This window comes from Budorcas taxicolor, chromosome 16 (genome assembly GCF_023091745.1).
Source record: "Budorcas taxicolor isolate Tak-1 chromosome 16, Takin1.1, whole genome shotgun sequence".
Taxonomy (NCBI): Eukaryota; Metazoa; Chordata; class Mammalia; order Artiodactyla; family Bovidae; genus Budorcas; species Budorcas taxicolor.
Window position 1 is genome coordinate 27,741,101 of NC_068925.1, and position 15,306 is coordinate 27,756,406.

General features: G+C 46.6%; 1 protein-coding gene across 1 annotated transcript in view; it reads right to left on the minus strand.

The window, feature by feature from the left end:
- SUSD4 (sushi domain containing 4) overlaps positions 1-7,929 on the minus strand; it is a 131,319-nt gene extending 123,390 nt beyond the window's left edge. The window contains exons 1-2 of the mRNA XM_052654046.1: positions 7,865-7,929; positions 7,452-7,603 (exon numbers count right to left, since the gene is read on the minus strand). Of these exons, the coding sequence (XP_052510006.1) occupies positions 7,452-7,603; positions 7,865-7,929 (217 nt within the window). The remainder of the gene's footprint in view (positions 1-7,451; positions 7,604-7,864) is intronic.
- Between the last annotated feature and the right edge of the window lie 7,377 nt (positions 7,930-15,306).

Here is a 15,306-nt window from a genome sequence, read left to right on the forward strand (position 1 = left end):
ACAGAGGAGCCTGGAAGGCTACAGTCCATAGGGTGGTGAAGAGTCAGATATGACTGAAGCGACTTAGCATGTGCAACAGCAAAGAGGAAAGTCTTGACCAACAGGCCTGACTGCTTATTGGTTTTTGTCTATTTGTAGGACGATTCGATGCACATGAGTTTGGGTGAACTCCGGGTGGTGGTGATAGACAGGGAGGCCTGGCGTGCTGCGTTTCATGGGTTCACAGAGTCGGACACGACTGAGCGACTGAACTGAACTGAACTGAGATCAAACTTTCTTCAAGTTAAAAAAGAAAAAAAGAGGACAGAAAAAAAAAACAAAAATCTCGTCCTCTCACTGTGTTAAGAAAATTAAAGGTGGTGACTCATGTAAAGACACCATGCAAACCATAACACTCTAAACGTGTATCAGCTAAACTTATTATCAATGCTTGACCACATGACATGGAAAAGGACCCCTCCAAAGAATGCTGTCTCACTGGGAATGATAAGCAGGAGGGGAAGGTGAAAGTCTGAAAGCCACCAGCAGAAGGCCCCAGAAGCCAGCCCTCTGTTTTTACACCCTTTGCTCCTCTGGGCAGGTAAGACTCGGAGCGTGTCTCGTTCATTCTCACCGCCTTTCTCAGACAGTCACAGCGACAGGAATGGAGATCAAACGCATCCTGATGGGTTCATGAGCATCTAACCTCTTCCTTTTCTCCATCTGGAGCCAAGGTTTTGGCACTGTGGCCCTCACTTTGTCCTGAGTTGGGAGATTCTGTTGTTGTTGATTTGCTTGTATATTTCCTGCTTTTGAGTTACAACACAAAAAGAGTGCCCCTAGAAATGCAAATAAAAATCATGCCTGTTGGAATGGCTATTGTTAAAAAAGATAACAAATAATAAGTGTTGTTAAAGATGGAGAGAAAAGGGAACCCTTGCACACTGGTGGTGGGAACGTAAACTGGTGGGTACAGTCACTGTGAGAAACAGCACTGAGGTTCCTCAAAAAATTAAAAACAGAACTAGCACATGATCCAGCTATTCCACTCCTGGGCGTATATCCAGAGAAAACGAAACCACTAATTTGCAAAGATGTATGCACCCTCATGTTCATAGCAGCATTATTTACAATGGCCAAGATACGGAAGCAAGCATAATGTCCAACAGCAGATGAATGGATAAAGAAGATACGGTGCACAGTGAAACGGCCATCATCAAAAAGTCTACAAACAATAAATGCTAGAGAGGGTGTGGAAAAAAGGGAACCCTCTTGCATTGCTGGTGGGAATGTAAATTGATACAGCCACTATGCAAGACGGTATGGAGATTCCTTAAAAAGCTAGGAATAAAACCACCATATGACCCAGCAATCCCACTACTAAGCACATACCCTGAGGAAACTCAAACTGAAAAGACACATGTACCCCAATGTTCACTGCAGCACTATTTCCTGGAATATGGCTAGCTGGAACATGAAAGCAACCTAAGTGTCCATCGACAGATGAATGGATAAAGAAGTTGTGGTACCTACATACAATGGAATACTACACAGCCATAAAAAGGAACGCAGTTGAGTCAGTTCTAATGAGGTAGATGAACCTAGAGCCTATTATACAGAGTGAACTAGGTCAGAAAGAGAAATATAATATTGCCTACTGACACATATATGTGAATCTAGAAAGATGGTACTGATGAATTTATTTTCAGGGCAGCAGTGGAGAAAAAGACATAGAGAACAGACCTATGGACACAGGGGAGGGAGGAGAGAGAAGGTGAGAAGTATGGAGAGAGTAACATGAAAACTAACATTATCATATGTAAAGTAGATAGCCAATGGGAATGTGCTGTCTGACTCAGGGAACTCAAACAGGGGTTCTGTGACAATCTAGAAGGGTGAGGTGGGGAGGGAGATGGCAGGGAGGTTTGGGAGGGAGGGGACATGGGTGTACCTATGGCTGATTTTTGTTGATATGTGACAGAAAACCACAAAATACTGTAAAGCAATCATCCTTCAATTTAAAAAAAATTTTTTTAAGAAGATATACACCATACAGTACATATAATGGATTATTATTCAGTCATGAAAAAAAATGACATGTTGCCATTTGCAACAACACAGATAAACCTTGGGACACTGTGCTTGGTGATGTAAGTCAGAGAGAAACAAATCTCTACATTTTCATTTATATGTGGAATTTAAAAAATAAATGAGTATAATAAAACAGAAACAGACATACATACAGAGAAAAACCTGGAAGTTACCAGTGTGGGGAAAGACACAACAGGCGAAGGGGATTAAGAGGAACAAACTACTAAGTATAAAATAAATAAGATACAAGGATGTGAAGCACAGCACAGGGAATATAGCCAGTATTTTATAATAACCTTAAATGAAGTATAATCTAAAAAACTATGAAATCACTGTTATACAACTGAAACTAACATAACACCGTAAGTCAACTATACTTCCATTAAAAAAAGAGTTCTGTTATATCAAAGTGTATGGGCCAAAGTTCCAAAATATTCAATAACTGTGGCTTAAAGGGACATATTTGGGTTGAAAAATAAAAAGCAAAACATGCATTTAGCGAGTAGCATTTCCATGCTTAAGGAGAAAGCTTACAACTAAAAGGATAATCTGGGTCACCATGCCTCACTTTCTAACAGGGTGACCCTGAGAAATAATAGTTCCTACTGCGAAGAGCTGTCATGAGGATTAAATGAGTTAAAACATGTAATGTGGAAAACAGCACTGGCACAGAGTAAGCACTGTCTAAAGGTTTGCCATTAGTACTACCATAACAATTAACAAATTTTTATCAGTCACTCAGATGTTGGCCACTTTAAAAACTGTCCCATCTTTTTCCAATCTTTCCTGGTTAGCAACAGTTAAACCGTTTGTTCTTATGAAAACAGACCCATAAGTTGACAAAATGAGGTATCTGATACATGAGAATATACATCTGATGCCTCTGTCCTCAGTGTTATATTTGGTTTTGGTGAAACGTGACTGTGTTTATAAACAAGTTAGAAAAACCTATTTTTCTCCCCCTTTCTCTCCCTCAATTCAAAGGCAATGATCCCAACTGACCTCTTTAGACACACTGCTGCTATGTGTGGTTCTTTCAATTATCAAACACCAAATGAGCTTACAAAATAAGACAAGGATCAAAGAAGAAGTCTGGGAAAACCATCTTCTTCATCAGTATCAATAAGTAACACTAATTTTAAACTGAATTAAAAATCTATGTGAAGGGCCTCCCTGGTGGCTCAGTGGTAAAGAACCCATCTGCCAATGCAGAAGACACAGGTCTGATCGCTGTCCCTGGTCCAGGAGGATCCCACATGCTGGGGTGCAGCTAACCCCATGTGCCACAACTACTGAAGCCCAAGTGCCCTAGAGCCCCTGCTGCACAACAAGAGAAGCTCCTGCAATGAGAAGCCTGTGCACCGCAACTAGAGGAAACCCGGGTTCGCTGCAATGAGAGAAAAGACCTCACAGCAGCAAAGACCCAGCACAGCCAAAGCTAAATAAATAAAATTATATATACATGCATATATACATATATATGTAAAACAAAGTCTTAGAAATCATCCATATATTATATAAAAGTCTCAGAAATCATATACATATAAAGTCTCAGAAATAAGCCCATTAAAAAAAAAAGTATGTGAAAAAATAGTTTAATGCAAGCTTCTGCATTCAAATTTTCGAGAAGAAACCAGCCCTTACTTATCTGTTTCCTAGGGAGCAAGGACTACGTTCCCTTATCTGCTCATCCCCCAGGCAAGCAAGACACTCACAAAAGATGAATGGATAGAGGGAAAAAACAGAGTTGGTTTCACCCAGAGTACAGAATCCATCAAATTCTTATAATCACAGAATTAAAGAATGTGAGTGATATGGAAGGAATTGAGGGAAGGAGAAGTTACACCACTTGCCCAAAGCCACGGAGCTATTTAACAGCAGAGACTGGACTCAATCTGTCACCTCTATAAAGAAGGCAGAACTCTTGAGGTGTACAGAGCTTCCCAGCTAAGGGCAAGTCTCTGTGGCCTTTTGGAAGCTTTTGAAATATGCCTCTGACACCAGGGAAAGAATCATGTGGGTGCTTTCCTTCACATATCTAATCAATATTTCCTGGAGAGCGATCTTCACCTACACTCTTTGTTACTCTCAGGAATTAAAGAACCACTGACTCACTCTCCAGCTCGCCACTTCAGGCCTCTGAGATGAGAGATTTGCTACTGGCGGTATGAAATCCTTCTCTCGTGTCTCCCAGAGCTTTCAGATTTCACTTCAGGGATAAATCAAAAGCATTCCCATGCTGCTTATATTAGAGTGGCTTTTTGTTAAAGAAATATGCTTTATAGTTTGAGGCGTTGGGACTTTTGTTTACGGACTGAATTAAGTACAGGTTGAAACTGTGGCTTTTAGACATAACATCGCAGGAAAAGTTTATGCTCCACAGTGTAAGAAATCTTTTTCAAACTCCAAAAGACTAGCAACTCCAAATCAGTGAGCCAGGCAGACAGCATTTGTTCCTATCTCCTGGCACACAGCTCAATGCTACAGCCACGTGGCCCAAACAAGACCTCAAGGAGCTTAAGCCAATAGTACTAGTGACGCAACTCTGATGTGCAGACAGGGCAGCCCCTCAGGGAGTGCCCTGGGTCAGAGACTCGGAAGCAGAGAAGGGAAACAGCACAGCTCAGATGATGTTATGTTCCCGCTTTAAACCCTTAGTGGCCGCCACTGCCCGCTGTGCGACACTCAGAATCCTCACTTGGGCTTCCAATGACACTTACGATAGGCTTCCAATCTATTCGCCCTCTTTACCTGCTGGTTCCCTGCACGTATATCATGTTCTGGGCTTCCCTGGTGGCTCAGATGGCAAAGAATCTGCCCACGATGCAGGAGACCCGGGTTCGATCCCTGGGCCAGGATGAACCCCTGGAGAATGGAATGGCTACCCACTCCAGTATTCTTGCCTGGAGAATCCCACGGACAGAGGAGCCTGGCAGACTACAGTCCAACGGGTCACAAAGAGTCAGACACGACTGAACAACTTGTACTTTTCATACCATGCTCCAGAAGATCTAGACTGTTCTCTCCCCCTGAACGGTCCAAACATGTCACCAACTCCTTAGCCCTGCACAGATCCTATCCTCAGTGCCATCTCTCCCCTGGAAACTTTCCTGAGTTCTCTACCAACCTCCTAGACCACCTCCAAATGGAAGTGGCCTGAACTGCCATGACACTCCTGCACCTTTGTAACTGTCCATGGTAATTATTTTCTAAATTGTGCAGCAGTAATTCGGAATCTTTCTTCTTGCTGTCCATCAGCCTTACTGAGCACCTTCTGATGCCATGCTGGGTGCCCGGGACATGAAAATAGATAGAGTCAAAGTTCTTGTCTTCAGTGGGCTTACAGTCTCGTGAATGAGACACCATAACAAAAGGTTACACTTAGCTCAGGGGAGAAATGAAATGTGAAAGAGATCATGGCATTTTAAGTTGGGTCTTGAAGAGAAATGTGTTCATTGGGCAAAAAATAGGAAGGAATGGTTCTTCAAGGTAAAAAGAACATCATATACAGCGGTGCTCAGCACAGGGTAGGGACAAGCACTCAGTGTTTCCTGAATGAATAAAACAAGTGGGGAAGATTATAGATTGGTTAGTTCCCCTCCTCACTACTGTCTATGTTTACTGAGTGCATTCATGACCCCCATCCATCACAGCAACTCCAGAAACTAGGTAACATCATCCTCATTTTATGGATGAGGAAACTGAGGCTTCTAAGACCCAAAGCTGCAAAGCTATCAAGCAGCAGAACTTGGCCACTGTTCCTAATAATACGTTGCTGTTGTTTAGTTGCTCAGTCATGTCTGACTCTTTTGCAACCCTGTGGACTGTAGCCCACCAGGCTCCTCAGACCTTGGGATTGCCCAGGCAAGAATACTGGAGTGGGTTGCCGTTTTCTTCTCCAGGGGATCTTTCTGATCCAGGGATTGAGCCTGTGTCTCCTGCACTGGCAGGTAGATTCTTTACCACTGAGCCACCAGGGAAGCCCTCCTGATAATACAAGGATGCACTAATGAGTTTGCCCTCAAGAACCTAAATACAAAGCAAACTCTTAGCTCTCTTCCTCTAAGCTAGGGTGGACCACTCCAGCCAGTGATCAAATACCCAAATACCATCTCTGGGAACACACACTGAGAAAGAAGAAAGAAGCAGCCAAAGAAGCCGTGCTCCATGCGGACTCCAGGCACAGCGAGGTCCTGTGTCTCCCCATGAACCTGGTATTAGTCCTCTCACACTACAGGTGTTAGTGGTCCCTAATGTGGGCACTTTTTCCTTAATATACAAACGACAACCTGGAAAGAGCCATCCAAAGGTCCCCTCAGGCCAACTCAGGCTCATTAAAGCTCTCCTAGGGCTCCAAGAATTGAATTGACCCTCCAGCTTTCTAGGACAAAGCATTTCATTTTCCATGGAGTTCTTCCCCTCCCCTTTCTTCGTCTGATCATTTCTCAATTTCTCCCATTCCAGTTCAGGCTTTTTCTGTCACTCTTGTATCGGGCACAAGCTTTTTTTTTTTTTTTTTGCCTAGCTGAGACTATTATATCTTGCTATTGGCATGTTCCTTTTCCATTGAAAGCAATAAAAAATGAAGATCCACATTTCAGAACAGTGTTTATTAAATAGGCACCTTTTTTATGGTTGGGGGGAAGAAAAACAGCGCTGAGTTTTAGCACAGAGTTTCAGCTCTGTGTACCACCAAAAGATCAGACACCTGGGTGAGACTTCCCCACTTTTACAGGTCATTTGTATTTGGGTATTGGATAGAGGGGGCAGAAAATCCAGAATTATCTTAATCCAACTTATCTTAATGAATACTTTAGTCTAAAGCATTGCTAATCAAAGTGTGGGCTTCCCTTGTGGCTAAGCTGGTAAAGAATCCGCTTGCAATGTGGGAGAGCTGGGTTCAATCCCTGGGGTGGGAAGATCCCCTGCAGAAGGGAAAGGCTACCCACGCCAGTATTCCAGCCTGGAGAATTCCATGAATCAAAGTGTAGTCCTGGGACCAGTAGCGACTGCATCACATGTGAGCTTGTTAGAAATGGAGATTCTCAGGCCCAACCCAGTGATTTGTATGCACATGAGAATTTTAGAAGCACTGGTCTGGAATTAAGATGAACTTGATTTAATAAAACCCTCCTGGACCCTCCACATGGATTTCTTTCCTAAGAAACAAATCTCTGTATAGTGAACTCCTCAAATCATCATCCCCTACCTTTCTCCACCCAAACTGTTTATTCATGGAAGAATTTTGAAATGATAAATCATCTTCCAGAAATCACACTCTCAGCCTGAGGGAAGTTCCAAATGACACAAAGCTGATGGTCAGCCTTTCTGCAGCACATGAGAACTAAGAAGGGAGAGGCGACAAGTGACCCTCTGCCCACCTTCTTCGAGGCCTTGAATCTTTTTGCGGACATCTTCGCCTCTCAGAAGAGAGGAGTGAAAGACGTGTCGTGCAGTCACATGGGTGACTATTGTGGGAGACTGGGGAGGCTGTGCTGGTTCCGGAGAGCTGAGATCCTTGAAGGGGGATGCTCTGGAAACACAAACGGCAGAACCAAGGGCCAGCCTTCAAACCCAGGCTGTGCTTGGACTTCACACTTCCAATAACAACAGTCAAGAGACAGGTAGATGAACCCTCGTTAACCTGTCATCTAGATCGGAGAAAGGGATGGAAAAAATGGAGAATCAGGTGCCCCTGGTTTGAGGAAACGACGAGCCAGAACTGGAGGCAAGAGGAGAAAAGGGAGGTAATGACCCAGCCCTGCTCAAGGCTGTGCTGCCCACCTGGTCCTACTCACCCTCCAAGCGGAGCAAAAGACCACGCCAGGAGAGGCTGTCACCAGAGCCCGGGCAGGCCATATAGGTGCTGGCCTAGCATCCCTGTTGACGTTGTCCTCTATGAAGAGGACTCCTGCCTCAGAGACATTTCTATTTAAAAAAAAAAAAAAAAGACCACCAAAAAAGTTACCTCTTGTTGAAAAACCAAAGCCCAAACATAACCAGCTCCTGCATCTACAGCATCTTCTCACTAATTCCCATAGAGAGGCACATCACAAGAAGCTCCTTTAGACTCCGGGCATCTTTCAGACCTCTAAGTGCAGCACCTGAGTTATGGATTACTCCCTGTTAAAGCCCAAGTTGGTACTCCCCTCCCCCACTTCGGCTAATTTTTCACTCCTTATTTCCATCTTCACCTTTGAATTCTCTAGAACAGCAATATTTTAAAACACTAAAATGGTTTACTTACATCATTCAATACCTGCTTTTCCAGCAATTATGACTTATTTATGTATTAACGTTTGTCAGCTCCAGACACATGATACTGCCCTTTCAACATGCCCACATCAGCAAGCTCTCAGAGAATCTGGAACGAACAGCAATGAGCAGTGGAGGCAGAAAGACTCTAAGGCTCTGAAATTCAGACCGGAAAGGCATCGGTCTTCCTCTACCACAGCCAAAAGAGAGCTCTGTCCCCCAGAGCCGAGTATGTTAGAGATTAACCACCTATGGGGACTGAGGCTCTGAATCTGATTTCAGCTAACTTCCACTTCACAGAAAAGCACTCGGCTTTACTTCCCCTGTAAATCGGGCTGAATGAGCCAAGCAATCCTCCAAAAACACATCTGAAGGAAGACCTCTACATCCCCTCCCCACCCCCAGCGCGCACGGGCATGCCCGAACACTCCACCTCCCAAGGCGAGAGAAAGTGAACTTTCAAATAAACCTGTCCTGCAGCCAGTCTGGCCACGTTTCCAGATCCGTCACATTCACAAAGGTGATTCTTTGCAACTCTCGCCTAAATCCAGAAGCTGAAACCTGACCTCTGCCTCCTGAGGGCACGAAGGTCCACAAACTTTACTCCTTTACCACAAACGCACCACTTTTTCTCTCTTCCTCTCTCTCTCTCTCTCTCTCAGTTTCTCTTTGGCCAAAGTGAAAATAATGGGCCAGGCTTATTGTCTTTCCTTCGGAGAAGCCAGGCTGGGTGGCTAGTGGGAAGCTCCAGACAGAATGTGGGTGTGTGAATCTGTGCAGGCTCCACAGAGGAATTTTCTGGGAACTCCAGGGGTTTTGAATGAAAAAGGGTGGTCTCGGGCTGGGACACGGGGGCTCCTCAGGTTCTCCGGTACCCCCAGAAGTCTGGAGGGTTGGGGGGAGGTAGGGACTGGAGGGGCCAGGGCTGTCCTGCCAGCCAGGCTCCCCCACCCTGCCATCCCAGGCCCTCCCGGCCACCGCGGGGTCACTCACCGCCCGTGAGCTGTGCAGGGCCGAAGCACAGCGCCAGCTGAAACCACAGGATCACGGCCAAGAGTCTCTGGGGGGACTGAGGCTGCTGCTGCTGCTCTAAAAATCCATCTCCATTGCTCGGGTTCATTCCATGATACATCTTTCATCCACAGAGGGCATCCGGCTTGCAAGAGTCTGCAACCAGGAGAGAACACGACAATACCCCAGGCTGCCGGGGCTCGGGGGCCACGCTCCCCTCGCCCCTCTCCGCCCTGGGACCCAAGCCTCGGTTTCCCCGGCTCCATCCCCGTTCCTCCCCCGCGCGGGCCCCCGCCCCCTTTCCCACGGCGAGATTTCCTCCACACACACACACCCAGCGCGGGGTACACTGAGTAACAGCCGCCACGGGATGCTGCGCGTGCAGCAGGGATGGAGGAGGGGAGGGAGGGCAGGGGTTAGCGCACATTGGCTCACCGCCGGTCCCCGGGATTCAGCGGCTGTGGCCGCGACAGGAGTCTAAAGCCTTTCACCCTCTCGAGACTGAAAAAACACTTTTCCCTGGGCCTATACATTTCACTCTTAGGGATCTCACGATGTGGCCACTGGATCCCCCCAGCTACTTCTCTGGTTTTCCCCAGGATCGGGATGGGTCCTATTGCCCAGTCCCCAGTGAGATTTCTCTGCGCTGTCAGGCAAAAAAAAAAAATAATAATTCCTCCCTCGGGGAGCGGAACCAGGCACCAACTCCCCCTCCTCGGCCTGCGCGCGCCTCCCCGGGATGGAAAGCCCCTTCCAGGGCTCTCCGTCTTACCTGTGGGTCTCATGCATGCAGCTTCCTTCCCTCCTCCGCCTCCTCCCCCCGCCAGTCTAACCCGCATCTGTGCGCGACCTCTGCTGCCGCCGCTGCGCGAGCGAGCGAGACGGAAGCCTCGGCGGCGGCGGCGGCGGCGGCGGCGCCCGGCTCCAGCTCCCCCCGCCCGCGCTCTCCCTCCCTTGGCTCCCGGAGCGGACGGGTGCGGGGGTTGGGGGCGGGGGGGGGCGCGGGAGGATGGCAGCCCGGCTGCGCGCCCCTGAGCAGGGGCCCGCGCGCCCGCTACCTGAGCTCGCGAGCGCGCGGCGGCGGCGGCGCGGAAAGAGGGAGGGGGCGGGGGCGGGGCGGAGGCGCGCAGCCGGGACACGCACGCGGGCACGCGCCTCGCAGACCCAGCCGGCGCCGCGGCTGGGGAAGGGGCCTCGCGAGCGCCGGGAGGGGGAAGGGCCCCGCCGTCGCCGCTGCCGCGACCAATGGGAAGCCTGCGCGCCTGCACCTGTCGGGACGCCTGGAGCCTGGCGAATGGTTCCCACACGCCTAAGGCCGGGTCGCCCCTTCGCTGGCGCAGGACCACGGCGGTCCCCGCCTGAGCTGCGCGCGACGCCGGGTGGCCTCAGCGCGTCCTCCCGTGCCCCCAACGCGCCGCACGGCGGGAGAGCGCCCCGCTTTAGGCTACTGCCGCGGCGGTGGCTCCGATCCTTGGGACAAGAGTGAACATCCCGGCCGGTCCCCACCCCAGGACCCTCACCACCGACCGGGTTCACGTGGGCAAGGAGGGGAGGTGGCCAGTTGCCAAAGTCTCTTCTTTTCCAGCGTTTAGCTCTCCCTACCTCTCCCACCACCATCCCCAACCCCGTCCCACCAAGGCTCTGCGTGTCCCCTTGGGGCCCGGATGACACTCTTCTCCCTCCCTGGCTCCCTTGTTATTTGCCCTTTTGCGAGCCGCAGGCTTTGCGCACGAGGACTCAGCCTGTCTTGGAGATGCGCTGGCCCCTCGGAACCTCCGCCAGGCGCGCAGAAGGTTGAGTACGGAGGAGGGGGAGAGCTGGGAGGCTTCGGGGGCCGTGGATCGGAACCCAAGAGGGTCGAGGGTGTTTGCCCTCCCAGCCCGCGGTGGGGAGAGTTCGCCTCGTCTGTGCTGTCTCGATGCGGGTTTCGGTGTCCGAGCCCACCCCGCAGCCGGGGGCGACTCACTCCCCACTGGTTCTTACCGCCCGCTGTCCCTGCGCGAGACTGGTTTTTCTCAGCCTGCCTGGCTCCGAGGCCGACGTTCCAGCCACGGTAGTTAAGGGGTGTAAGCTAATGAGATGGTGCCGGCAGGCAGCACTTTAGTACCAGCGGCACCCCATTATTCTGTAGCAATTTGTGGATAGGAAAACCGTGTTTCGGATACCTCCAGCAAATTTCATCCTTTGCTTCTATCGGCTTTCCCCAAATCTCACATGCTGTTGATAGTTGGGAAATTACAGCTTTCACTCTGCCGACTCTTACTGGGAGTCATTTTAACAAATTCTTTCAGGATAGATTAACTTTAAGTAGATAAATCAAAGTTTGGTGTGTGGTGTTGTTGTTTTCTTTGCTTTGTAAAACTGAGATAGCCACTTTGCACAGAATAAGATTTTCACGAGCACAAGTTGGTTTCTGCTAAAGTTTGTGCTTTGGGACTCCAGAATCTTAGTTGTGTACCCAATGCTTCCAAGGTCCTATGGCTGACCTCTAGAGTCTGAATATTTGTTTTTCTCAGTACATTTTTTAAAGCTTTCTAATAAGCCATCAAATCAACAAAGCTCAAACACATTCATTGACCAAGGGCATGTCTTTACAATCATAAGAGATATGTCCAAGCACTATTGAGATCTGTTCTCCAGTTGGTAAGTACAATCGTTTTGTACACAGAATATCAGGATTGAAAGAAATATCCAAATGTATCTTGTACAATCACAGGACCTATGCTTGAGTCCTCTCCCTGACATCTCTACTAAGTGGTCTCCTAGCCTCATGGAATGCTTGAGGGAACCTGTTATATTTGCCCACAGCTCACTTAGAAAAGCCCTGTTTGTACTGAACTGAAACCTACCTGCCTGACACTTTTACACACTGGTTCTACCTCTCCCACCTGTTCCACACAGTGAAATGGAGCTCCTCTCCCTTAAGACAGTGCTTTATCCTTTTGGAGATGGCTTTATGTCCCCTTGAATCTTCCCTTCTCTAGGTTTAACCTTAGCTACTTTGCAAAGTGTGACCAGTTCCTGGAGAAAGTAAACTAGAGCCCAGTCCCCACACCCCTCCTTTATGGGCTCTCACACTTACAGTCCCTACCGACCAGCCATAGTCACCTCAGGGCCAGGTACCAGCCCCAATGGCTCAAAGCATACCGAAATTATTAAAACTAGCCTGTTATAAACTTGTTTACCCACTGACCTGTTCCTTCTCATGAAAACCACACATTCCGCACTGTTCCCCTCACTTCCTCTGCCTCCTGATTGGCCCTGGTGCTTCCCCAAGTGGCCCTGTTTCTAGGGAATTGTGAGCAATAAAAACAAAACTTCTCTCCTGACAATCATTTCCACGTCTGCATGTCTTACCATATCTGATTAAAATGAAGCCTGGATGCCCTTAAAACATGCTACACTTAGAGGAGGTAAATGGCTGTGCAAATGCACCACTCACTATTATTCCCTAAAGAAGCTTTAGCAAGTTCACCTCAAACACTTCACCCACTAAGCAAAGATGATGTCAGTACTTACCTCATACAACTGCTGAGAGACTTAAATGGAATCACAACTAGAAAGTACCTGAAGAGCACCCAGGACCTAGTCAGTACTAAGGCAAGCATCTCCAAGGATGTTCAGTGCAGATATTAATGATGGAAAATTGGAAACACCTTGAATAAAGAAATGGATAAATAAATTGTTGTGCAGTCACACTGAGGAACAGTATGTAGCCATTAGGTTTAAACTAGATCTCCATATAGGACCATGGAGAGCTCTATGAAGCATTTTGGGTGAAAGAAGCAAATTGTGGGACTAAATGGACAGTAAAAGATCATTTGTAGAAAAACAATACCATAGATTTTCTATCAACTCATGTAACTAAAAAGAGAAAATGTCTGAAATGATGCACAGAAGACAGTGGTGAGAGCAAATGGAATTGTTGGAGTGATCAAAGAATAATTTTGTTTCTATAATTCATATTTTATTTTCATTTATTTGCATATAATTTTGGTTAGAAGACTATTGTGTAATGGTTATGTAATTAAAAATTAATTTGCAATGCAAAAGAAAAGATAGGAGGGTAAAAGATAAACACAGAAGGGGAGAAGGTAGAATGAACCTGGGGCTTAAGGACATGAAGTCATCTTTGAGAATACTATGCATTGATGGTATGTTTTGAAACTAGAGATAATGGAGATTTGTCTACATAGGGCATCCTTTGACTGAAGCTTTTTCTTGGACAGGAGTGAAAGGATGTCCAGTAAAGGTTAACTGCTACACTAGTTTGACATTTTTAAATAGAGCAACTCTGAGCTCCTTTCCTCATAAAGATTATTAAGATAGTGGCTTCCCATATCTCTCTGGACAATTCCTTACTCCACACTATATCCCTAGCAATGGATTGATTGTTTTCCTATAATAATCATAGTAGGCTAAACTGCCACAACCAATTAGCCAAAAAAAAGGAATGGCTCCAACATAATTGAAGTTCCTTTCTCTTCATAGAATAGTTTAGGGCGCTGACAGTGAGGTAGAAATGGGAGAGTTACAGAAAACCACTCAGGACCAGGCAGAAGGTAACTTTTTCATCTTCAACATAGTTTCTAAGAGACTCTGATCACTGCCATTTCAGCTGTTTCATGATTTAAAGATGGTGAGACCCAGCACAATGTCACTTGGCCATATGAAAGGTAGAATTCTCTATTACTTAGATCTCTTGACAAGAAAGGGTTGTTAAGCAGGGCCACACAGGGGATTGTATCCAGGGACAGAGTTAACAGCAAACTGGGTTCTATGGGGAAACTGATGTATGGTAAGTTGTGGGGGCGGGGGCAGGAGGCACTGTGGGAAGTGAGTTAGCTAGTTTTTATGGACTCCCTGTAGATTGGCTGATTTGAATAATTTAGTGGGGTAGGAAGACTCTGGGCATCAGGGTCATCCCTGGTTGTCTGGTACCTGACTCTGGGGCAATAAGGGTGTATGTTTGGTGGTCCCAGAGTGTCAGGGCCCAACAAGTGAAGTGATTTGGAATATGGAGTTAATTGGTGCTTAAGAAGGCAATTCTAGATCAGCTCTATTCAGGGCTTCAAAACCAGGCCAAGACAGTACAATTTAAAAAAAAAATTTTTTTTTTTTTTGTTTGTTTGTTTTATCAGCCCAAAGGGAAGGAGGCGAAGGCATAGGGTTCAGGCCTGAAAGTGGTCCACATCTTTTCTGCCAACATTCCATTGGCCAGAATGAGGTCACATGGCCAAATAGTCACATGATTACATGAAAGTGCAAAGGGAGCTGGGAAATGTAGTCCCAGGGACAGATGTTTATTGAGAAGATAAGATTTCAACAGTCCACTAGCAGGCTCTGTCAAAAGCCCTTAAACTAATCTGAACTCACATATTTCTTTACTTCCCTCATCTTGTTTTCTTAATTAGTGTTTCACCTGCTTTCCTGGTAAGCTGCTTCAGGGCAAAGACCATCATGTTCTCTTGCTTTTGATTCTCCCTCAGCAATTAATTCTGGACCCAGTGGGCTTCTCACTGAAACAAGCCTTAAGCAATTTCAATATGAAAAGACATAACTGCCACTTAAGAGTCAGGCATAAATATCTCATTCTTTGAATATAATTTTAGTTCGTAAAATGTAGATCACTTGCAGGGGGTGGGGTGGGGAAGAACAGTAGCAGAAATATTATCTGGGCCTTTGGCTTTCTTATTTAATTCTGAGTAGGATAAATGTTCAATAACTTTAAGCTTTGACCTCTACATAGCAATATTTGGTTCTTGGATTAAATCAAACAAGTGTTGCTAATGAGATGGTTTAACAGTGTCACCACATATAGTTAAATTTTCCACTGTAGTGGACTATTAGGTAAAGGCAAACCAATGCTTTCAGGAACACTTTCAGCAGTTAATTACATTAAGTATGTTATTTTCCTGACCTTTCTATCTTGCCTCCTCTTTTATAACCTTGTCTTTTATCTTGGTTTCT